The sequence below is a fragment of the Cyprinus carpio genome, chromosome B5, assembly GCF_018340385.1.
Source record: "Cyprinus carpio isolate SPL01 chromosome B5, ASM1834038v1, whole genome shotgun sequence".
NCBI classification, from domain to species: Eukaryota; Metazoa; Chordata; class Actinopteri; order Cypriniformes; family Cyprinidae; genus Cyprinus; species Cyprinus carpio.
This window is the reverse complement of record NC_056601.1, coordinates 33,370,207-33,397,459: the sequence shown is the minus strand read 5'-3', so window position 1 is coordinate 33,397,459 and position 27,253 is coordinate 33,370,207. Positions and strand designations below refer to the sequence as shown.

Here is a 27,253-nt window from a genome sequence, read left to right as displayed (position 1 = left end):
AATAGTATACACATAAAACTAAAATAACACTGCTGTCAATTGATTAAAATTGAATTGCTATTAACTGCACAAAAGAAATCAATATAATGTGCTGATTAACTGCGCAAAAAAGAAAAAAATTCTTTTTTTTCAGATTCTTTGATGAATAGAAAGTTCAAACGACAGCATTTATTTGAAATAGAAACTATTTGTAACATTATAAATGACTTTAAAGTTATATTCGATCAATTTAACGCATCCTTGCTGAATTGATTTAATGATCATTTTTATTTTTGGGTGGAATTTCCCTGCAAATGTGGACAGATTAATTACTTTCCCTTGGAAACCTGTTGCATCATATCAATAGTGATATCATAGTGCAAGCATGAGCAGCAACTTCAGTGAAGCTAGCCTTTGCACATACTGATAACAAAAAGAATTTGCTGCATGACATTATTATCTACTGTAAATGGTCATCATAGCCTCGAGCTTTTGAATAACAATTAATCACTAAGTCATTTTCTGTTGTTGTTCCCTTGACATCAAATTTTATGTGCAATCCCTTGCATATTATATATAAATCTGGGCTTCACATTATAACAGATATGTTCATATTTCTTAAGCTGCACATGAACGAATCCCTCCCATCCACGTCACCTCAACCAAAGCCAAACCTCCGGCGCCACGGACCTCCTCCATGGCTGTGGAACGGCTTTTAAAGGACAAAGTGTCCCTGGTGCTCCTCTAAGGGTGCACGGACAGGGCCATAAACCTGCCTGCAGAGTTGATCTTGGCATCATCCACTGCCAACACAGAGAACTAAACCTGCAGCTAAAAAATCATTAACGGAACAGCAAAAACACTGCATTTTGAAGAGTCACAGAGTTTAAGACGCATTATTGATCAGACCAATGGATCCAAATTGGTACAAAACCCAGTGAGCAGAGGGTTATTTAAAAAACACAGGCAGTGTAATGTTATATCTTTTGGCTAAATTTTAAGGCAATAACATATGGAAGCCTAACTGCGACTTTTTATATGAGAAAAAAAGTAAGATATAAACTCAGAATTCTGACTTATTTCTTGCAATTTCAAGTTTATATCTTGCAATTCAGAAAAAAAAGCTTAAATTGTGAGGGGAAAAAAACCAGTTGCAGAAACAAGCTTCCATAATAACTAGAAAACTTTAAAATATCAAATCATATAAGTAATCATAAAATAAACAATATAAAAAATAAAAGGCAGATGGAGTGAGACAAATGTTAATTTTATAAGTATACTTATAATTATATGTAAATATACTATGTAATGAAATAATACAAAAAAAATCGCTAGTAAAATTCACAAATAATTACAGAAAAAATTATTTATTTTATTTCAATAATCATACTTCAATAATCCTTATTGAATTTATTATGTATTTATTATTAATGTACTGGAGTAATGGCTGCTGAAAATTCAGCTTTGTAATATAGGAATAAATTAAGTTTTTTTTTACAATATTACTGGTTTTGCTGTTTTAAGTAAATAAATAAACAAATCAAAAAAAACATTTAAAAATCTTAATGACCCTAAACGATTGAATTCTGTTCATAAAGCCAAACACTTTAAGTTCTTTAAACTTTTTTTTTTTTTTTTTTTTAATTTTATCAAGCTAATTTGAAAACCTTTGCGTTTATAGTAATATATATATATTTTAAATTTGATTTGAATTTAAACTGATTTTAACTGCACTTCCTTAAATTCAAATGCAAAATTTGAATTCTGCTTCCGGTTTGTTAGCTCAAATTCAAAATCAGAAACAGAAATGGAATTTAAAATGCATTCTAAATTCAGTTCTGATTGGCGCACAAACTCAAGGGCCACTTAAAAAGGTTTTAATTTCAGTTAATTTGGGACGGTGCTTTTATAGGCAGTAGTCAACGAGGTTTTAAAACACAGCCATTGAGGGGCGACCAGAATCAAGTGGAAAATACATTTCTAGTTCTTCAAAGGTCATACTGTCCATTGGATGAAAGTGCAGGAAATTATTCATCTGCTGGTCTAATGATGAACACATCCTAAGAGCATCATTTCTTTCCACATTACAAACATCTGTTAATTGTTAGGGGAAGTGGTCATCTGGCATCAGAGATGAAGTGTAAGAGGATCCAACGGCAAACGGCAAACGGCAAAAAGCACGCACCAGACATTCAGTCCTCAACCTCACAAGCTCCTCTATGCTTCCAGACTCAAACAAAAGCACTGGATGTCGCAGGCAGGACCAAGTAATCTGGCTTTAAACAGTCATTTCTTGACTTCTACTAGAAGCAGTGGCACACAAAACAAAAAGGATGAAAAAATCATGTTTCCAGTTCTATGCAGGAGTAAAAAGTTGAATGGTGAAGCCCTTCTGTTGTCATGATCATCCTGATCGATAGTGGCATCCGTCACTAAACTGGTCATTATCAAGCAGTCAAATTTCCAAAACGGAGGCTCACTAAGCACAATATGTGAGAAATAAACTGGTTTTGGCAAGCTTTTTACTGACCAGCTGAAAACTGCAACATAATGCATGACTTCATATTCAGTGCCCCAAAGCCCCCAAAACTAATTTACTGTCATTTTAAATTTATACCATTAAGTTCTTAATCATTTAATATATAGTCACATTTAATATGACCACTTTTCTTTTATACATTTTAATAAGTACAGGTCATAATAAGCATGTTGTTTCATTTTTACATAAATCTATATCTTACGGTGAATGAAGATGAACATTGATTTACAAATATTTTGACATTTTATTTTGATTAAAAGCTATTTTACATATTAAAGTAGACACATTATTTTAATTTAATGTGTGTAAAATCACTTTAGTAAATTTAATTTGATGCAGACACCAAAATGGGACGTTTTGATTTTGACCAAACATGATTTAAAGCAATACTGTGCAAGAACGACAGTCTGACAATCCCGGTTATGTTTTAATCTGATGCAAGTGGATAAAAATCCAAGAAATACAAATGGTCTTGCAAAACAAAAACACATTTAAGAAAATGTTGCAAAATACAGTGAAATTGCCTCAGTCAATCTTTCTTTTGTGTGATACATTACTTAGCTTTTGTACCAAACTGATGCAGTTTACACTATTGTTCAAAGGTAGCCTACAGCATATTTTTTTTTAAAATAAATTATTACTTTTATTCAGCAAGGATGCATTAAATTGATCAAAGGTGACTGTAAAAATATTAAAAAATGTCACAAAAAATTTCAATTTCAAATGAATGCTTTTCTTTTAAAACTGCTTCAACAAAAAATGAAGCAGCAACTGTAAAAATATTAAAAAATGTCACAAAAAATTTCAATTTCAAATAAATGCTTTTCTTTTGCACAGGAATAAAACTGATATTAAACTCTGTTTAATTGTAATCATTTCAAATACAGCATTTCTGTTGTGCAGCCTGGTGAGAATAATCATGTGGACAACTGACCCAAGATTTTTTCCTCTCATGTAGATCGGTAATGATGCTGCAGGAAAAAACCGCTGGATTCCGATTTTCTCAGATCGGATTCAGGCCTGATTCATATGTGAATATATTATGAATCGGATACGTGCATTTGCGTGTGCCATGTAGAAAGTCGGATATTCCCCAGTAAAATTCGTACGAATTGTGGAGCAATATTTTCATGTCATTATAGAGCAGTGCAGGCAAAAATGCAGGGTTGTTACAGAAATAAATCCGTTTTTAGACATTTCACCAGAATAGGGAGGCATTAAGCGCCTTTTTTTCTCCGCCGCGCCGTACGAGAATGAAGTTGACTTTTCAAAACACTGTAAAAATTTGCATCTGCATTCATTGTATTTCGTGCAACCCCAAACTTTTGTTTCAAGTATAGTGTAAATGCAAAAATGCATGGGTCACTTTTAACAGATGGTTTAAGCGGGTCGTCAAAAAAAAATGGATATAGTCAGATCGGATTCATCCCAGTGTTCTACATAACTTTTGATCTTACCATCCAAAAGTATAGTGCATTTCAAACAGTGGATCATTTCATCCTAGTTTCTAACTCATTTCAAACAGTGGTTTCGGATTGCTTTCAGATTTCATCCCAGTTTCTACATTTTTTTGTTTTATACAATTTTTTAATTTGGTATAGTATATAGCTGTGTGAGAAAAGTGTTATTTTTGGATTCCACGTTTCTTTCCACAAAGTTCGATTTTAAAGAGCAACTTTCCATTTTAAATGACAGACGTTTGTATTAAAAACCATCCGTTTCAAAGTGAGCAGGGAAAAATAATTACAGGACTAAGTGGGCAAAGTGGGGAAAGCGTAATTATGGTGATATATGAGCAACACATTTGTATAATTCAGACATTATGATTAAACAGCCAAAGGTTTGAGGTCTGTGATGAGAGAAAACCATTCCCAGAAGTGAGCCGAAAGTGAACTGTGAACTGTTTCTTGAGGACAGTCTGATTTATTAAATAAAGTAAATAAGAAAACAGTGTCCCTTAGGGTGCAGGTTTGGATTTTGTCATTCAGTCAGCTTGGAATTAAATGTTGAGGGTGTTTCTTACCGCCCAGGTCTTGCTCAGTCTAAAGATGGGAGCGCTTTGCAATGCCGACACCACCGACACCATAGAATGAAGGTTATTCAGCTCTAGAAGTTTCTGCAGACACAGAATGCAAGTGTTGAATTGATCCACACTTCAGAAAACTCAATGCACAAACCACAAAAGGGCGTTTAAAGCACAGGAGAGTCAACACTGCCAAAATAAAAGATTTCTTCCTCAGTATTTCATCTGGTTTTCCAAAACAAATATCTGAACATTCCTAAATCATCATAAATCTTTTAAAGAAACATTTACTTGAGAAGTAAAAGTACTTAACCCTTGTGCTGTGCTGAAAATTCTTTACCTAATTTAGTGTTCTTGGTTTAAAAATGATAAAAAAAAAATTGCTTGTAAATATCTCATTGCACTATATTATCACCAAATCTTGGTTTTAATATTTTGTCAAACAGTTCTTAAGTGAAAATGCATTATTAGTGCATAATTTTGGCAAAAACTGAAGTGCATGAGTTTAGATCAAAGAGGCCTACGGTCAATCAGTTAAAAATAAAACTAATACAAAACCTGTGCTAATTGAAAAAAACAAGCTGACAAAAAATACTGAATCCAATATTTGATGATAATATAGCATAACAAGAATTTTAAAAACATTTTTTGTAGGCTGGTCATTTTTGACTAGAAACACCACAACTGTAACAAGGTGGGGAAAAAAACACCCAAACCCAAGATCCCAAAGTACACACATATAAATCACAAAATATTTGGGGAAGATGTTATACCCAGCTTATACCCAGCAGCTTTTAGTCCAATGCAAGTAAGTTTATACTTAAAACAAGAAAAACAATCTTAATTCAAAGAGTAACAAGTTTATTTTTCTGACCCCATTGTCAGATATTTTTTCTGGTTTTACACACACACACACACACACACACACACACACACACACACACACACACACACACACACACACACACACACACACACACACACACACGTGTGTGTGCATGTATTTGTTTGCTGAAAATTCTATAAAAAAAAATCTTATTTCACTGACAGATTTTTTTAATTGTTTAAAAATGTAAAGTTACTTTTTATAACTGTGAGACTTGCTGTGAAACACTATGTACTGTAGTAACTGCTATAGAAACAAAGGAGACTTCACTCGTTATTTCATTTTTGTATCTTGACTTAAGAATGTTTAGATACTTGTAACGGAAAACAAGACAAAAATACGGGAGAAGAAAATAATTGTTTGCATTTATATGCAAATTGCTTCCATTTTACTGGTTGCACTTCACCATGTTTTGCCATTAAAAGTATGTAATGAAAATTTCTTCATAAAGGTTGAATTGGTTTGCAATTTGTGGAAATGCAGAAAAATGCATTTTTAGTGAAGCAGACACTGTCTGTTTGTTAGGTTAGATGATGTCACAGCTACCGCCCACACTCAAAACTCCCTTAACTGCTCTCCGATTGGATGCCGTCCACTAAAAGACAGTGACCTTCAGTAAGATACGGACCTGCTTTCATCATTACTCCCACAATGAAGACCCAACAAACTCTAGAATGATGGAAACTGCTTTGTGCTCCCTTCAGCATATTTGGCACGCCCAGATCGACTCCATCACACATGATGACTACAATCTGAGGGTTTTTTTTCAGCTTTTGTTCTGTCAAGTGTTCCTCTGAGATTTCTGAAGGATGATATTCCAGCCGCTTCACTGACGTGGCTTGTTTTGATGAGTTTACTGAGATGAAGACAGTACAGCGAAGGGCTCATCAACTGCTGTCTTCATCCAGATGAAGGATGCACAAACATTTGTCAGAGAACTTATCAAGTTTAAGATGAAAAACGAAACCAAACTCTTCACGCTGTGTGTTCAACTGCATTAAAAGTGAAGCGTGCAATTTCTGTGCCACTTGAATGTTTCCAAAAACAATAACAATGTTTTAGTATCTGCATATTAAACTGTGATAAAAATAAATTACTTTGAGAAAATTGCACGTCAGCTTTGAAGAAAGAGTTCACCCAGAAATGACAGTTTTTTTTTTTTTTCATCTACAAGTAATCAACACTACTCCAGTCCATCAATTAATGTCTTGTCAAGTGAAAAGCTGCATGTTTGAAAGAAACAAAAACATCATGAAGACGGTTTTAACTTTAAACCATCATTTCAGGCCAAAATACAGGTCCACAATAACACTTCCTCCAGTGAAAAACTCCATCTTCTGTTGTCTCTCGCATCAAAATCAACCCACTTATTTGTTGTTTTTGCTTGTAAACAGCATTTGATCTGTGCAGATTTCTCTCCTGATTCAGACCAGATGACTTTTTCACTGGAGAAAGCAGTATTACAGATAGAGGAGTCGCATTTTAACTGGAAGCAACATTTTGATGTTAATCTTTCAGTTTGCCAATTGACCTCATTTCAAAGCAGATCCCTCTCTAGTGCACACTAATGAGGTGAACGGTCAAAGTTGGACAGACTAATACACATTCAGCTTTATTCTAGAACACTCTACATCATTAGTGTAACATTTCTATAGTATATCTAAACCAGATTCACTGTAAAAGCTTCTCTTTAGATCTGTTCCTAATTATGGTGATCTGCCTACATAGGCATTATTAACAGAACAGAGTATCAGAAATGCTGTCCTAGTTATGAACAAATTCTAAGGTCGCACTACATTATGGGAAATGTAGTTGCTGCACAAATGACTGAAGAGTTTCAAAGAATATTCTTCTGGCATCATTGACATTGTGGCGTTTATTATGACCACCATACTGTATACGATGTACTAGAACAGCCTTTGGTGGATTAGCAATCTTTTATGTTTCTTTTCCATGCAATAAGATTATGGTTTCGTAAACAGCTGTTCATTAATGTACCTTTGCAATCTTGATGAAGTGGCTCAGGATCTCGGCACGGATCTTCAGGGTTTGAGCGGTCAGGATTTCCCGTACCAACCAGAAGCTCACCTGAAGAGATGAGAAAAAGTTTCAAAACTTGTGCAAGAGAAGACTCACAAATACTTTAATAAGCAGCTGAAAACAATGAGCATGTCATATGATAAAAGGTTTGTGGTTCTGGATTGCACAGAAGTTACCACTATGATGCCAATGGGCATTAAAATGAGAAGAAGCAGACTCAAAAAGAATGAAAGAGAAAAGCAGAGGTCAGCTGAGGTCATGTCACAGGACAGCAATAAATCAAGTTTTCATCTGCGGTTTAAACTCATGACTTTTTTCACTAAAGGGAGACTCAACTGGAGGCAAACCATATCTTGTGGAAAAACCATTTCTGATAGACAAAAACAAAAATGCTGGAAATGAGATGGAGGAAAAGTGTTGTTATGTAATGACTGAAATATGAGACACTCCGCTCTGATTATAATTGTACGGCAAACACAGAATGCAGCGTGCACAGACTTCACTTGGCAGAGATGCCAACGCAAGCGGATGCCAAATAAAAAAAGAAAATAAAAAAATTAGAAAACAGATGAAGCCTGAGTGATTCGGACCGTAGTAAATAGTTTAAGATTTCGGCCTCAGGGAACTATTTCAAACATAACGGGAGTCAGGTAACAAACCTCAACAATTTCCTCAAAAGCAGCTTCGGTTATATTTCACGCAAGGGGAATCAAACTCGAGAAACTATTTCATGTCTGACAAATAATTTGAAAGAAATTGGCACGGTTGAACAAAGCCGGTCATTGCAGGTCCACTATAAAAATACTGCGAGTTTTAAATGAAAAAGATTATTGTAAAACGTTTAACAAGAAAACACTACGAGTCTTTCAACTTAAAATTGTCTTGTTTAATTTAATGCAGTTTCTTTGTATTTATCTGTGAAATTTACTAGCAATTTCCAAGTTGTTTTTGTAACATTTTTGTAAATCCTACAATAAAATGTGTACTGACTGCAACAGCATTGGAATCTCCTTAGACACAATAAAAAAATACAAATAAATAAAAACTGCAGGGACATCTGAGTTTAAGTCACTTTCAAGTCTTTGAAGTCAAGTTCTCTGGTCTTTTGCTGCTTTATCAGAGGAAAAAATATAGGCTAAAACCAGTCGATTTGTTCACAACCAGCAAACGGGTGCAGAACTCCCTGAGGAACAGTAAATATATCTGTACAAAAAGAATATATGGACTGAACCGTCCAAGCAAGTGATGTCTTTTCCATCGACCCTCAGGAAGCCAAAGCTTCCACAACATGATGGAGAAAAAGGGCACATAGTTTAACCCCGGCTTTCATCCTTCAAAGAACGCATTAAAGCAAGCGAGTAGGTTTAGACTCAGAATACACAAGCTCTCTGTTTTAAATCCTAGTGAGCTGCCTTGTCTACTGCCTACATAGACAGCATGAGCATCCTAACTAGACAGAACCCGAGTGATTGATTTAAAGTGCTCTACGTGGGAAATTTGCATGCAAACAAATAGATTTGCACACATCATGTGCACACAAGACACTCGTATGAGGGGCCGTGACTCAAGACTTCACCAGACATCTTTATTTATTAAATGGGAATGTTGTGTGAAGGCCGTGCTGTTTGACAATGGTGACAAAGGCCAAAATATATGAATGTTTAAAGAGTAATCTGCTATTTTGTATGTGTCAAAGTGACAATTAACCTGCAATTTGGAGCCAAATAAGAATATGGCAGCATTACTGATATTTTGACACAGATATTGGCAGGTCTGTTAGTAAAATCTGTTGACTTTAGCAATCCTTGCAACATTATGTGCCACTGGTGACAGTTCAAATACTGGGAAAAAAGCACATTTTGCCCCCAAAGTTGGCATGTCTGTAATTCAAGAAATGTTAAATATATCTTAATACCCTTTGGATTTTGGTTCTTTCTTTTGCAATCTCAATTTTTTTAAAACCACACATGGTTCAATTCCAGAGATACCTGAATCTTAGTGTGGCTCCATTAGTAAAGTATTAAACTACAGACTTAATATTTGTAGTGAAACTGAGTGACTACTGGGTCATTCTGTCTCAAATCAACCAAATTTAAGAAATCTTCTGGCTAAAATCCTCTGATTTTGTTAATATTTCATCTCAAGAAAGACATACATAAACAGTGATAAAAGCCAAAGTATTAAAGTACATAAACTATTTTGCAGAGAAGCGACAAAATTACAATTTTGGAAATGTGGAGGCAAATATGGGCAGGAAAATTGGATTGGTGGGGCTGTTAGTAAAATCTGGTTTCTTTACCAGTCTTTGTTGCATTATACACTATTATGACAGTGACAAACAGTTTTTGTTTGTTTGTTTTTTTTTTTTTCCAAAGTTGGCATGCCTTTAAATGTTTCTTAATATCTTTTGGAATTGGTTCTTAACAAACTTTTCTTTTGGTATCTCAATTTTTTAAGACCATACATGGTTCAGTTCCAGAGATATTGGGATCTCAATGTGGCTCCATGAGTAAAATGTACAAAAAAAAAACAAAAACAGTGTAAGCCAGAAAAATGCGTTCATTGGCTTATTTAATGTCATCCCCCGCATGTCATCATTTTAAAAAGATAAATCGCACTGGTTATCCTGAAAAAACATTGTGCAAATCCCAACATAATTTCCAACCTCCTCCTCCTTCATTTTCTAAATGTTAACAGACACTTCAGTGTCATCTTTATTAAGATATACACGCAACGCTTGAGTCATAGTCACTGAGTTATGATCTAAAGAAAATGAGCTTCAAAAATGTAGGCCAAAAAGTCAAGTTTTCCAGGGAATGGGACAGGCATATCATGTTAGCTTAAAATATATGAACACCGCTTCGCTAGCTAGACCATGTGCAATGATGTCACAGCCTATAGCTCATTATCAAATCATTTACACATTATAAGAGCTCTGGTTGGTATAGAAACCTGTGGAGAAACGGGTTGCAGCACTTACATTTCTTGGCTCAGAGATGACAGGTCTTTGTCCAAAGTGGCTGTAAAGTGGGTTTTACCAAAGCGTAACACTGCGACCCCCTTCATGAAGGAGTGTGACCTCATCTGGTTCATTTCTACACATAATACCTTCAAATGGCTCTGAAAGGATCTGTTTCTGCTCCATAAATGATAAACTGGCAAGAGCGCTACAATGTCTTGAGGGGCGAAGTTTCTGCTCAGTTGCCATGACGATGGAGCACAATGTTTCCATGTACAGTTCCTGCTCACCTGATTTCAGTAAAAATATAGAGCTGATTTATTACATGGACAAACTCGATTAGACATTTAGTAGGGTTCTTGAGTAGGGATGCAGGACTTTTCTGTTAAAAATGCGACTGCGATTTAAAAGATGACTTAAAAAAAAAATCAGTTTGTAGGGCTGCACAATTTGGCCAAAATTAAATAATAATATATAATAATATAGTATATATAATAATATAGTTCTAATAATAATAATAATAATAATAATAATTGTTGTAATAATAATAATAATAACAACAACAACAATGGTTGTTGTAATTATCATTATTATTAAAAACGAAAAACAAAATAAATATTACTTTTGTATAATATCATAAAATAATATATTTATAATTTATATAAATATAATTAATGATATAATATAATATAAAAAAATATAAATACATTTATAATATAATATAATATAATATAATATAATTTATTATATTATATTATATTAGATTTAACATTTTTTACCATATAACATAAAATGAGATGGTGATTAAAAATGGCATTCAAAAATTTGCCCCAAATTTTGTGATTATACATCAGTATGGAAACAACCATAATAATAACAATAATAATTATTATTATTATTATTTATACAAAATAAAAATAAGAATTACTAAAAAAAATACTATTGTAACATTTCACTGTAAAATAAAAAAAATTAATATTAAAGAAATACAATACAATATAATAATGATTTAAAAAAAAAACAAAAAAAACAAAACAAAAAAAAACAGGTTTGCTGCATTGTTTGCAGTCCAAATTTATTTCTATTAATTATGCAGCCTTGCTTTAGCACGCAAAACTCGTCAGCCTGATGGCACTAATGACGCAGATTAGTGACAAGCCAATGTGTAACAGAGTTAGGAATTTGTTCGAATCAATACCCAACATGAGCAACAGTAATGGCGATACTTGATTTATCACTAAAACTGCTTTCTCTCTAGTCTTTACAAGAACTATAGGGGCTTGGGGCTAAAGTTACAGTACATCAAACGACAGACATTGTTTAAAGCGAGGCGCACTCTTGGGTGGCCAAGAAATGTGTCTCAAAGCCGCTCCATCTTTCCGAAGGTCTGGAAGCCTGCTCATCATGTTCGGCTTAATGATGTCATAAACCCAACGCCGTCGACAGCCAAGATAGAAGAAACTCTGTGAGACTGACTGAGGTGAGTTGCACACGCTAAGACCGTTTCAAATGGAAAATGTGCAGCTGGGAACTTGATGCTTTTATGTAATTTCCACACACAAATCGCCTCATTAAACATGTGCCATAAAAGTAAAAGTGGGTCATCTACTGTCTTCTTTACACTTTTATAGCACTTTCACAAAACCGTGAATATGAAAAATTGGGACACACCAGTTAATCTAATAAGGTTTCGGATTTAAAGAGACAGATTTAAAATCAAATTCATTCCAGGCTGAAACTTCATAAACAAGCAGAACTGGAAGCAGTACATTGAAACCACAAATTTAGTTAAGATTAATTTATGGCCAAATGCTTCTTAATTATCCTGAAAACCAAACTTCCTTTTGGTTTTATAATTAATGGCTTCTTAAGTGTTCTAATCCAACAGCATCACCAAGTTTGAATAACAAACAACATTTTAAACGTCAAAATTAATTCCATGAACAAAACGGATTCCTACGAGGCGTGAGAGTTGAGTTTTACTACTGGAGCTAGAGGCTGGGGAACTTGGAGGCGGTTATTGGGGAACAAAACATACAAAAACAGCTCCATACAATTGCATAAACACACACAAAAAAGAGCCCATTGGCAGAAATACTGCAACAAAACAGGGGTGAAGTTGATTTGTCACCCCATGCTATATGGAAAAAACTATATATCATAGTGTGTTCATTTACATGATGCATTTCAAAACAATTAATTAATTATTAAATTAATAGTTCGCCCAAAAATGAAAATTTGTTTCACTCTCAGTCCATTCAAGATATAGATGATTCTATTTCTTCGTCAGATTCAGACAAATGTAGCATAGCATTGCAATGGATGAATAAGAGTCCAAATAGCTGATAAAAACATCACAATAATCCACAATTAATCCACAGCATTGCAATGGATGAATAAGAGTCCAAATAAGTGAAAAGCTCATTCTTATGAGAACAAATCGGCACCCATTAACTTTATAGGAGTCCTCTATTCATAACATTGCTTTCTTTCTCCAGTGCAAAAGATGTCTTGTCAGGATAGAAATCAGGATAGAAATTTGCACAGATCAAGCCAAAACATCTAAAGATGATTTTGATGTGAGAAACAAACTCATTTTTTCCTGGTTGAGGCATCTTATGATTATGGACTCATAGGGAGAGTAGTAATGGTTGGAAGTTTCACAATCTTTTGGCAAGACATTAACTGACGGATGTTTCTTGTGGATTATTGTGATGTTTTTATCAGCTGTTTACTCTCCTTTCACTGCAGAGCCATTGAAAGCAAGTGAATACATTCGCTGTTGTTCATCTGGGCCTGGTGAGAAGAAACAAACTCATCCTCATCTTGAATGGCCTGAGGGTGAGTAAGTTTTTTTCGATTTTTTTTTGTTTGGTATGTAATTTTTTTTTAAATTTGTAAAAACTGTATGTGTCTTGTGTCAACAACATACGAGACGACAAGATGAATGTTGTCTAAATGTAACAGCACAGTAACGCTTGGAAAACCACGCATCCGTATTTTTCCTTAAACAGAAGAAAGAGGTGGAAAAGTCCAAGCTTGAGGAGGAAAGGAGCACCAGGCTGGACATCTGTCCGTGTGAGAGCTGTTAACAGTATTTCCAGCACCTATTAAGTCCTAAAGCTGTGGGTCATCAGGTTGATAATGGTTTTGTGGCACAGTTCGCAGTCTGCTGGCACTATATCAGCTACATCCCAGCCAAAAACACACATCTGGAAAACTAAATTAATATATAAATGAATAAGTGCGGCATTGACAGCTAGGGACGAACAATACAGCCATCATATCAGTATCAGTCAAGATCAGTGTTTATTAAATGATCTGCTTCAGTCTGATACTGGGTCACGATTACAAGCCGATTTAATTAATTTGCTTTAATGACTTAATAGGGCTACACAGTTATACATCTATACAAACACACAATTTGATTTTTAAGCATATGCAATACTAGACTGGATGATAATGACTTAATAGGGCTACACAGTTATACATCTATACAAACACACAATAATATGAATATAATACTGATATAATAATATAATATAATATATATATATATATAATATATATAATATATACAAACACACAATTTGATTTTTTAAGCATATGCAATACTAGACTGGATGATAAAATAATAGTATGATATATAATATTATTTGTTCATAATTTGTTGGATTTTCAGAATAAATAATTAATTAATTAAATAAAATTTAATTACAGAACTTAATACAAATATAAATAAAAATAAAATATAAATAAAAATTAAAAATCAGTGCAATTAAATAAATGAGTACAATACAATAAAAATGAATTAATTTAATTATTATTTAAATTTTAAATTAAAATGAACATTTAAAATAAAAATCAAAACAAAAAAACAAAGCAAAAGCCAATCATCTTACCTGGTTAAACCTCCGTGTGAAGGCAACAACATTAGGAGCCAAAATGTGTTTCTCCTTTTTGTTCCAGCCACAGCTAGCAAGCTCCTACGACACAACAGATACAAACAATCACAATTAAGCCAGCAAATACAGTCAATTTAGACTTAATTTCAATGTTAAGATTTGAAGTTTTTAAACCTCCTGTTTTTTTTCTATTTTTTTTTAATGACTTGGCAATAAGAAGCATACAGTGCCTTTGAATGAAAGCAGGCTTTAGAGTGGAAGCAGAATAATCTCACTGTGGAGCACCAAGTGTAACCGAACCCTGTTTAAGTGATGATTTCATGTTCTTCCAGCTTTGTGTAAGATCTCGAGTTTCCTCAGTCAATCTATAATTATGCAGATTGTCAGAATTATTTTTTCAACACACAAACCCCCAAGTGAACTGGATGTGACAGACTTTCTGTGAGTTTACTTCATTTGCAGCTTACCCGCTAGTTCAGCTAAACTAATGTGTTCGCAATTATCCTCTATTTATACACTGTCACAAATGATTACTGACACTGCAAAAAAGACAATTAGACAGAGAACGATCATCTGCCGTTTTCCAGATGTCTCTCACAGGGCCTATAGTCTTTAGTCAGGGTCGAAACTCATGACAATTGTCACTTATTTTTGTAAGTCCATTTAAAGAAATTGCATTTTTGGGAAAAAGGAATATTTTTATTCGACATTAGGTACACAACAATACTTGTTAAGCAAACTGTACTTCCATCCCTCACAGCCCTAAAATTTACAGTTCCCTGACAAGAAAATGAACGAACAAACAAACAAATGTTGAGAAAATAAGTTAATAAGAAAATAAGACAATAAAGAAATGAAGAAAATGAATACAAAATAATAACATAAATTACTTAAATGCATTTTAAAAGATAAGAAAATAAGTTTGAAAAATTAAAAAGTAAATAAGTCACAAAATAAGAAAATAAATAATGAGTATATAAGAAAATGAAAAAAAAAGAAAATAAATCAATAAATTATAAAAAAAAATAAGTAAATTAGAAAATAGTAAAAAAATAGAAAATTATACACCCACACACATAACACAATTTTTTTCCTTATTATCATCACATTAATAATTTCAATGACAATAAGCCATTCTTTAAGTAAGACAGTATAGTTAATCAGCTAAAGTGTAGATTTGGGTTAATAATTTAAAATCATGTGGAGTCACAGGTCTGCTGCTCATGGCTGTCTTCCAGTGACCACATTTTATATTACAGTACAAACAAGAGGTGCTCCACACAAGATGCAAAAAAAATACTTTAGTCTGCACTGAATGAAAGAAATAAACATTTGGAGCTGAACATAAGCTGTCTAACGAGAGACACATGCGTAATATGAATTATGAGATATGCACAATTAAACCAGAACCTCTCGTACTGAGGTTTTGCTGGAAATGTAACATTAATAAAATCTTCATGCAATTTTCCAAAACTGCTTGGGTGGGGGGATGTTTAAGTGTGTGATGAAGAGAAAAAAACAAACACAAAAGGGTCTGATGAAGTGAAGGAGCCCTGGGCTCTGCAGGTGGCCATAAGAGCTCACAGTGAACACTTGAAAAACACCCAACCACTTAAAAAGAAAACATGTGAGAGGTCAAAGGTCGAGTTTTTTACTTTCATTCCCAGAATGCCTGGCACTAAAGTGGATGCACGGCACTGTGGGTATTCTGAAAGGCCACAATACAGTCTCTCCTGTCCCAACAGCACTGAAGTCGAGGACCTGTGGTTTTTAACATTTCCGTGGCATTTATGTCTCACATGATGAGGCACAAGCAGCTATAATCCAGCTCTACAGTGAAATCATTTTTGTGATCGATCAAATAAAGTCGAACACTGCTATTAACCATGACTTAAACATGTCATTTATTGCCCTGCATAGTTTATTTACTTAATCAGACTTACCAAACAAAATTCAAGATATAAAATTATAAAATGATATAACTGTATGTATTCATTTGCATAAATTTAATAAAATTAAATTATTCATTAATAAAATATGCTATATTATTTAAAAGAAAAAAAAACATACTAAACATAATTTTGAATTAGAATGATGAAATTTTATATAATTTAATTATATAACATATAATAAACCCAATTTTCATGATCATACATTCATATTATTGTAGTTATTGTAGTTATTATTATTTATTATTATTTTGTATATTTTTTTTTTTATTTTTAATATATTATTTTTATATGTTTTTTATTATATTTTATATTTTAATTCAATTTTGATCTCATTGCTGTAATAATGACAATCATTCTGTCTGGAAAAAATTTATCAATCAGAATAATTCATTAATTATCACAAATTAAATTCAGTACAACAAATACAATTCTGGGTACAAAAAAAACATGACATATTTTATATATATTTACAATATATAAAAAACATATATATATAATATTATTATTATATATATATATATATATATATACATATATACACATATATATTCTAACACATATCTAAATATATATATATACACACACACACACCATACGTTCTCTAAATCTAAAATATATATATATATATATATATATATATATATATATATATATATTTAGATTTTATTCTATATACATATAAAATAAGTAAAATGTTTATCTTTTTGGAAAATCTGGAATTTTATTTACTTATAGGAGAACATGTAATTTCATCATTTTTACAAAAATGTAATAAAATGCAAATACCTCTCATCACATTTTATAATAATAGCTTTAATTTGCATGTGAGAAATGTGTAGGTAAAGAAGTGGAATCGCAACTGATAATAGTAGATCATAGTTTTGTTTGTATCACTATACTAGTTAAAGTCAAATTCATTATCTCTCATGGAAAGTGGCGAAAGTCAGAGGTTGCGGGACGGTCAGACCTTACGTCAACTTCTTTTACAGCAGGAGAATTATCAGTGAAAGTTCATTTAGAGTCAGGCCAAAAACACCTACAGATTACACACTTCAGCCAAGACTTTACACGAGCAAACGAGGAGGCAATGATGGCAAAAGCAGACCCAGCTGGAGGTGGTCCCTCTTTTCCTTTGCATCAGCGGGCAGTCTGCTTTCGGGAGGGCCAGAGGTCACACTGCTCCGAGGGACGGCGTAAAAGTGTCAGGAAAGGAATTATGGGCCATTTCAAGCAGCGAACCCAGCGGCTTTTACATCTGAATTCAGGACAATCGTCAAAACTATCATGATAACATTGAGTAACATAATGAAGATGAATAATGTGATGCTAACTAACCCACCACAGCAGACTCTAGAAAAACATGATTATTCACAGCGACGGTGAATAACATGCATCCAGTGGTTTCAGACATGACAGAAAGTTCCTTCCTTTTACGTAACTCCGTCTTCCTGCCAAAACTGCTGTTTGTGTGTTTTTCCAGTGCTTTCTTAATCTAGTTTCCATTAAACAGATTAATGAACTCTAATTACAGCTAAAAACCCACAAAAATGCAGTAATCAAGAGGTTCTCGTAGAATTAAGAATGGAAAAAGTGCTTTTTTGGACAAAGAGAGTTTTCACATTTATGTGTTCATACTTTTATAGTAAAATAGTTCGTTAAATAGGTTCCGGGGTTATTAAAGTTAACTACAACCATAAAAACATTTCCGTTACTTGAAATAAAAAAAGTTCACTGAAATAATTAATATATAGCTAGTTGCCAAAGCAACATTTCTTAGTTTTATTTAGTGTAACTTGAACTTTTTTAAAGAAACATTGAAAATGTAAAAATAAAATGTCATTAAAAATATTTAAAAACAAGCCACAATAGAATCTGAATGATACTGAAAGATTTACATTTTTTTCACAATAGAATCTGAATGTGCAATGTCAGATTTTTTTTTTTATCAAATAAAAAAAACATTATATCTATATTTGGCTTGTTTTTAAAATATTTATATATATACTTTTAGATATTTACATTATAATAGAAAAAAAAAAATCTGAATGATTAGTCATATCATTTATTTGGCTTTAAATATTTGTATATATTTTTACCAATCTTTAATAATTTGTATTTTGGCTTGTTTTTAAATATTTGTAATTACATTTTATTTTTATTTTTAAAATTTTTAATAATTTATATACACCAATTTATAGAAATTATTTTTACTTTGGTTATAGCAATTTTTATGTGATTTTCTCAATTTTATTTATTTATTTTTACACATTTCAGATTTTAGTACTTTCGACTTCAACTATTATTTTAGTTAGTTTCCAAGGCAACATTTGATTTTTTTTTTCTTTTTTAAGTTTTTAATCTAATATTTATATTTTATTTCATTAAAAAAAAAAAAAAAAACTGGCCTCCTCAGCTGAAATTAGCCCAATATCGCTTCAAAACCAGCCAACAAGACCAGCTAAAACCAGCAAACAGTCCAAGGCTGGTTTAAGATTTTTCAACAGGGGCATTATGAGCTAAAAATGAATCACTATTGGGCAGATGATTCCCCCATAGACTTTCATTTCAGTCAACACATTTTATTGATTTTATAAACTGAGCTACACATCATAATCTGGAACATTCTATTCACTTTAAAGCCTGAATGCATTAAACACACAGTCGCTGAACGAAACTAATGAAAGCTTGAATCTGTGGCGCGCTGACAGACAGATGAAAGCTGGAGCGAGTCGGTTTACAAATTCTCTGTTAGGCATCATAATTCTCCGCTATTCAAGAGAGAAATGACGAAGCGCGTTTATGTTTAGCTATAAACACAGCGCTGAGGTAATCAGCCTCAATTCTTTAGTTTGGACTCCAGATGTAGCTGATTGACCTCAGCAAACACGTCCAGTCAAATCCACACAACTATAGCTCACTCGCATCTCTTATAGTGTACTGTATATTCGACGCATATATACACATGCACAAGTCACGTATTGCCTGTACGATGCCGTAAGGAAAGACATTTCTCTGGCACACTTTCAAACACCCAAATGACTGAACATCTCAAAATGTGACTACAAACACACACAGAGAAGCAGACATTACAGCATCTCGTTCCAAAAAAAGTAAGAAAAAAGAGTGATGAACAGCCGTCAGAACTTGCACAATGTGTTAATACCTAAATCTCACACAGACCTCGTCTCAGATTGCATGCGTTTTTGTGGATGAGGAGCACAAAACCTCAGACTTGTTTCCGTCTTAAACTTTACAGACCGAAACGAAGACCTTGTGTTTATTTGTGTTAACTTAAATGTATGAGTGTGTAACAGGATGTGCTAAACCTGTACGGTCAGGGCGATCGGCTTCACATGTGCGAGTTCTTCTCATGTATCACGTCACCCTGTGCGTTCCCTCAGCGCTTAGAGCAGCACAGTATTTATGCAATAAAGAAATAATTTAACCATGTAAAGCCTGGCATATCAAACTATGGAAGCCCATTTCCGCCAAAATGAAACAAGATAACAGTGACTTTATAACTCATAATTCTGAGAAAAAAGTCAGAATTGCGAGATATGAACTCACAATTGCTAGTTATAAAGTCAAAATTGCAAAAATTCACAATTCTGACTTTTTTTTCTCAGAATTGCGAGTTTATATCACGCAATTCTGACTTTACAACTCTCAATTCTGAGAAAAAAGAAAGTCAGAATTGCAAGATATACTGTAAACTCCCAATTGCAAGAAAAAACTGAGAATTGCGAGTTATAAAGTCAGAATTGCATGATATGAACTCGCAATTGTTAGATAAAATACCTTGATTTATTTTTTACTCCGTGGCGGAAACGGGCTTCCATATCAAACAGTAATACAAAATAATAAAAAAAATATTAAAAAAAGTTTGCATGTATTGTTTGTTGAGGTAATCCTGTTCAAATCATGCATGTGTCCTTGCACACAAAATGTTTTCAGGGTCTGAATTACAATTGTTACATGTTAAATGGAGAATACATGATTCAAAGAAATAGCAGGACAATAGAGTGCACTTTAGTGTGACTGGAAATGTGACCAATCATCATCCAAGGGTAGGGCTGGGCGATAAGACGATATAAATCAGATGGAAATTAAAAGTCTATTGATTCATATTGTGCGCTATCGTTTATTTCGTGGTTCCACAAAATACATTGTTTATGGCAATAAGTTTTCATTATTTGAATGACGGCAGGCTTACACACACGGGGATGCAGGCAGACGAGTGAACAACAGCATGATCGCGCTGGCGCTCATGTCACGTTGCTGTGCGCGTGGTCACGAAAACTTAATGTCTGCATGCGTTTTTAAGCACTGCAGTTTAAACCAACTGATTTTAGTCTGCTGAAACACAAACAACAGAGCTATATGCGCGCGCTGTCTCTGTTTCTGTGTGAGAGGAGTGCGTGAGCTGCGCATCAGCTGCTATTAGAGCTCGTGAGCATTTTTGCCACTTTATTGGCTTTGAACGATTGCATAAACACTTATATGCGTCCAAATGCAAGTATCCTCATAAACACAGTCATTTAGATCTTAAGGGAATGTAAACAGTTGCGAGAGAAAGCGCATATGTAACAGTATATTGGATCCGGACTTCGGTCTTAAAGGGGAAGCTGTCCAATATTCGTCCTGTCTGCCATTCATGAAAATCTCTCACTGCTCTTGACTAAATCACTTTTGTAACTAGAATAAGAAGAAAATAAATAAATAAATAAATAATGCTAATTCTAATGATTATGCGTATACAGTATACAGTATATATATATAGATAGATAGATAGATAGATAGATATAACTTACACAGTGAAGACTAATTCATTTACACAATGTATTTCTTATTTATTGTAGTTTTTGTTCTATTGCTTGTAATTAGTTTCTTGTTCTTATTTCATCACTGACTGTTTATGTATCTCCTGTAAGCTTGTTTTTTTTCTTTCTTTTTTTATTATTATTTTCTTGTATTAGTTTGATATTGACATTGGTGACAAGGATTATGAAAATTCTATGGTATCAAATCTAAATATCATAAAAAAAACCTTATTAAAAGAAAAATTAACTATATCAAGATATATATCGTTATCGAGGTATAACATTTCTCATATGGTGATATAAGATTTTGGTCAAATCGCCCACCCCCATCCAAGGGTGCATTTCCCGTACAACATCATAACTAGTCATGACTGCTTCCTGAACACGGTCGGTCGCATCTCTGTAATTTGAACCACACTAGTTCAACAATATAAGGCCGTTGTTAATGACATCACACACATGTAGAGGATAACTTCTACTATTTAACTGATTCAGGATCTCTAAGATGCTGCTGTATTGAACATGGCACCTGATTACTATTTTTTGTTCCCTGTAATGTTCTTGCAATGTTCGCACGAACTATGATTTCGGGAAACAGAAGTGCTTAACTATGTTGGTAACGACGGAACTTACAGCCATAGTTGGCTAACGATGCTTTAGGAAAACGCACCCCAGGTTTCAAAGAGAAAAGAAAATCTATAAAATCTATTATAATCTATCAGACGAATGTTTATTTGTTCATCTCTCAATCAATCATCATTGTTTTGAATTGCATTGCACTGAAAATAAGCAAAAATATGTAATTTGGTGCAAATGCTAATATTCATATGGCACAAAAATAAGGTAAAATTCAGATTCTTGTAATGTAAATCAATGAGATTTTTATAACATTATAGCACACTGCTTTTATAAAATGCATAGAAATATTAGTTTTCACTCCATATCTCTTAATAATGTGTCTTAGTAAGATGATATTTATATGCGTAGTTTATGATCAAAGCTTTTTAGTTTCTAAACATATAATGCAAAGCAATACAATGATGATTGAGAGATTCCTCAAAAGCCTGATGATCATATTTGATACTCACATTTGAACGTGACTTTTCTAAAAGATGATGTATGGATAATCAAGTAAACCTTGCTTCAGTCCAGTAAGCATTGAAATATCATCTTGAAAATATTACTAACAATATCAAAGCTATTCTTATTTTTACTTTATAAAATCAGTAAAGATTCCACAATAAAAATACACATGAAGCACGATTTTTATAATTATACTAAAAGGCCTTTTACTTGCTAAAATGTATCAATTATCAATCAGACGACAGAAGGCATGTAGTAGATTGTGAAAAGCAGCATTTCCAGCAAGTTTTGATCATGTTTATCATTTAGAAGCATTAGAAATGTTCATATCAAATGATACAGCAGGATTTACAGGGTTTAGCTGAATGTCTAGGATTTTTCAGACACCACTAACCAGTCAAAAACATTGCATGTACAGCAGTGCTTCACAACCAGCCTGAAGTGAGCACTAGTAAAAGGGGAGCTGGTAAAACTAATGAAAGCGGGTCACAGGTGGTCTCATCCATCAAGCGCTGTACGCCAGCGGCATGTTTTCCAACAGTTTTATATCATGCTCCGAGGAAAAATTGGACCTCCTTCTCGTGGTCACTTACGGCGGCAAAGATAATCAACTGATACAGAAATGTTATTCTCTTCCCCAAACAGCCTATAAACATCCCTAATGAAAAACTGCCAGACTGTTAGAATATTCTGCCATGGCCTCTAATTCACAAAGTATGCGTGTCCACTGTGGTGCAAACGACTGTCTAAACACTCGGTGTGTGTAGTTTACCGGCCGCTGTTCCTCAATCAAAACAATGGCTGTTAGATATTAGTGCTGGGATCAAGATAGTAGCATAAATAATCAAAGAAGTAGGTTTACGCATGCATTATATTATTAACATGAAAGGAAATGCAACATTTTCAACAAAGACACGCTCCTCTTATTTGGGACAGATGTTGGTTTAAGTATGTTTTATATTGTAAATTTTAATTGAGATGTGAAATTTTGATTAATGTAAACGCATCAATTTTGCAAAAATGCCCATATATCGCCAAAAAGTTTTTACGCTCGCATGAGGTGGTTTTTCAGGTAATGTGAAAAAGGAATAATTCATGAAACTGCAATGGAAACGTTTTTTTCACATTAACAGTTCACATGGCGTATGTAAAAAGTCATATGATCAATCTTTAATAACCTCCAAGAAACACTTCATAAGTGGCCGCTCTCCAGTATAAGGGGTTTTCACTAATATTAATGCTTAGACAATTTACACTGCACACGTCTGTTTATTCCAGCCGCACCATGAAGCGGCTCTCTGTGCTGCTTCTCTAAAGATACACGCATACCCTTCCTTTGAATAAATATAGCCAAAATCTGTCAAAATCCCACCAAAATGCATTGCCATGACCTATCGCGAGAGGCAAAATGTTACGTTTTAGTCGCATAACATTGGTTAATGGAAACGCCGTCATTTCACAATACTTTTATATCGACATTTATAAAATATCGCCAAAGTTTTTTGCAAATCTGTAATAGAAATGCGCCTAGTGAGGTAATACTGCTCAAATGTTCATGCGGATACAATGTTTACGTTGTCTGCATTACAATTTCCATGTTAAATGGATAATAGTGGGAATATAAAGTATAAAGAAGTTATAAATGCTACAATAATACAGTGTATTTTAGAGTTTCTGGAAACGTGACCAATCATCATCCAGGACTGAAACCAAAACTAAATCAAACTAAACTGTAAATAAATAAATACCAACTTGTAAAACACATTTTTTGTTTAAATAAATAAATAAATAATATTCTTAGAGACCAAAATAAATAAATAAATAAATACATAACAATTTTTTTAAATTAATTTAAATTTTAAAATATACAAAATGTGACAAATTATCACCCATGACTGAAAAATTTAATAAAATAAAATATACTGTAGTAGGACAATATAATGCATTTTAGCATGACTGAACTCCAGAACTGAAACAAACAAACAATATATATATAAATATTTAAAAATGCAACAATGTAATGAAACGAAGTGTTTTCTCTAGTCTCCATGGTATCTGGCTCAGAAAATGTGACCTCTGTCTTACCTCTGGCTGTATGGCCTTAAACACAGGGGCGTCCATCAGGGTAATTTGGCTCTAAAAAACACAGACAAAAATAAAATCACATTTTCGTCGCTCAGAACGAGAGTGAGCAATCACAGCCATGAGCTCATTTTCCAGCACTGAGTTACAGCGTACATTATGGGAATGGACAAAATGAATGAAAACAATTCATCATAAAAATCACCACAACGAGGGAACTCGGTTCCACAGGGTCCTTCAAGTCCCTTAGAAGTCTAAATAAGACCTTGATTCAAGTGAATTATAGGTAACAGACTCTCTCAAATCCCACAATCAGGCCAACTCACAGGAAACAGTCCTATTTTAATCACCACCAGCATTCGGTAAATTATTCTGATTAGTTATTAAGCATCATTTATCATCAGCTCTGTTCCAAATCCTAGTGAGCTGCCTACCTAGACAGCATTTTAAGGTGTCATTAAGGCAATCCAGATGCAAATACTGTTCTGAAAATAGGAACATTATGGAATGGATATCTCTATTTAAGGCAGCATCATGCATCTTCTGTTGATTTAAATATTAAACATGTACTCATAATTCATTCAAGACAAATTTATTTATATAGCACACTTTAAAGTGCAATATAAGGAAAAGTACAGATTTTAAATATATAACAAGTAAAAAAAGATTACATAATTAGATTTTTTTTTCAACCAAAATATAGTCAAATATATATGTGTGTGACCCTGGACCACAAAACCAGTCTTAGGTGTCACTTTTTTGAAATTGAGATCTATACAACAACTGAAAGCTGAATAAATAATCTCTCCATTGATGTATGGTTTATTAGGATCAGACAATATTTGTCTGAGATACAACTATTTGAAAATCTGGAATCTGAGGGTGCAAAAAAATCTAAATACTGAGAAAATCACCTTTAAATTTGTCCAAATTAATTCTTAGCAATGCATATTACTATTCAAAAATTAAGTTTTGATATATTTATGGTAGGAAATTGACTAAATATCTTCGTGGAACATGATCTTTACTTAATATCCTAATGATTTTTGGCATAAAAGAAAAATCGATAATTTTGAACCATTCAATTTGAATTAAGACTGCTTTTGTGCTCCAGGGTCACATATATGTGTGTGTGTGTGTGTGTGTGTTTTTTATTTTTTTTTTCTGCTTATTAAGGTGAAATAAAAGGTATATAAATAAAGACTAAATATAATATATACAATATTAAAATGTAACAAATAAGAAGAAAAGAAAGGAATATATACATTTTAATGCATTTTATTATTATTATTATTATATAAAATAATAATAAAATAATTTTACAATATTTCTGCTGATTCTGCTGAGGAAAAAGAAAAAAACAACAGGTTAATTGGTCTCAGATTCATACAAAAAAGGAAAAGATTAAAAGAAAAGAAAAAGATTAAAGAAAAAAAAATGTATTAATAAAAGCCTAGCCCATCTAAATTGGATCATTGGCGTTAGCTGATTTAATCTTGTCTTTGCTCGTTTTAACCAACTGAAAAGTGCCCTAAACCCTTATAAAACCAGATTACAAACAGGGAGATCAGCTAAGACTGGTTAAAACATGTTCCCTTAGCAACATCAAACTCCATAGAGCACAACAGTGAGCAATGACGTTTTCAACAGCCTTTGTTCCTCAAGTATTTTCCCTTTCATTGCCGCCACAGGGATGTGGTGCGAGGAGTCGCTCACTATCGAGAGCTTGTCAGTCAGGATGCTGCTCGCTCGGTTTGGACCGGAGCTATTGTTTCCGAACGGAAAGGTCCCGAATGACCAGGACTGCTCTGAATAAGAATGCATCATGACAGGACGAGACAAACGATGTAGAACCAAAGTCCGTCTCAGTTTTCCACCAGAGAACGCATCAATTTCGACGCTGACAGTTTTACTCACTGCGAACTCCTCTGGCGTCACTTTGAGCACATCAAAAACGACAGCATCGTAGCTCTTCGCGTAGTCAGCGCTCGGGCCGTCCACAGACACGGAGCTGTCACTTCCCTGAATATGAGAAAGAAACGATATGAAGATACCAACATGTCAAGCATGCAATATTACAGATGCTCATAAATCCAAGAACAATTAGAGAGGAGAGAGAGAGGGATACAAACAATGAATTAAAGAATCAAAATTGACCACATTTACTGTCCTCCTAAATGTCCCTGGGCTTGTTGTGCTGCTTGGGGTTTCATTTGTGAAAATGACTTGATATTATCTCTCATTTCTTCTGCTGTGGCCCTCAAGTATTGACCATCAGCCACAGCTGAACCCATCATTAAAAAAAGTCAGCACAGTTCTTTCCATGGAAAAGCAAAGTTGTCGGGTTAGCGTGAGGTTTTTGATGGCAGACATGGTATATGTTTCTCACGGGACGACTGCCAGCGATGGAAAAACCATGAAAACGTTCCTGGATCTCGATTGAAATGATCTTTGATCTGATGATAACAGTATCTGCATGAGGACACATCTGTGAGCGTATGGGCATATGTATTTTATGCATTGGACGTATAAAAGTCCAAAAATAAAATAAAATAAGAGCTGAGCCTGAGTTCTGTGGTATTACCATAAAACTGCACAATGGAAAACCAAGGTTTGACTATCATGAATTTTATCGGACTTTAAAGTTACGGAATCTTTTCAGTCAATCAATGAATGACAAAAAACATGGTGCCTTACAAAAAAAATTGCACATTGGAATCTTTGCACTTTTATAGCTACAGCGAAAAAAGAATTAACAAACAGCCCACGAAGTCTTCCTGAACAAATTCATTTAGCGGTTATGACATTGCATTGACGTGCTCAACAAACATGTCTTTGATTGGCTACAACGCACAACGCATGTTGTAAATGGAAACGCCTGACGCTCTTTGCGGAGATTCCGAAAGGCTGGTATCGTTACGTTTTTAAAAATTAAGTATCGTACATTATTTATATTTACATTTAGTCATTTAGCAGATGCTTTTA

The 27,253-nt window shown here is 33.6% G+C and overlaps 1 protein-coding gene across 4 annotated transcripts in view; it reads right to left on the bottom strand.

The window, feature by feature from the left end:
• The window catches only part of LOC109067049 (ras-specific guanine nucleotide-releasing factor RalGPS1-like), a 123,625-nt gene that overhangs the window by 79,203 nt on the left and 17,169 nt on the right, over window positions 1-27,253 (bottom strand). For all 4 annotated transcript variants that reach the window (XM_042723224.1, XM_042723228.1, XM_042723225.1 and 1 more), the window contains exons 3-7: window positions 26,186-26,290; window positions 24,272-24,322; window positions 14,329-14,412; window positions 7,426-7,515; window positions 4,542-4,634 (exon numbers count right to left, since the gene is read on the bottom strand). In XM_042723224.1, coding sequence (XP_042579158.1) covers window positions 4,542-4,634; window positions 7,426-7,515; window positions 14,329-14,412; window positions 24,272-24,322; window positions 26,186-26,290 — 423 coding nt within the window. The remainder of the gene's footprint in view (window positions 1-4,541; window positions 4,635-7,425; window positions 7,516-14,328; window positions 14,413-24,271; window positions 24,323-26,185; window positions 26,291-27,253) is intronic.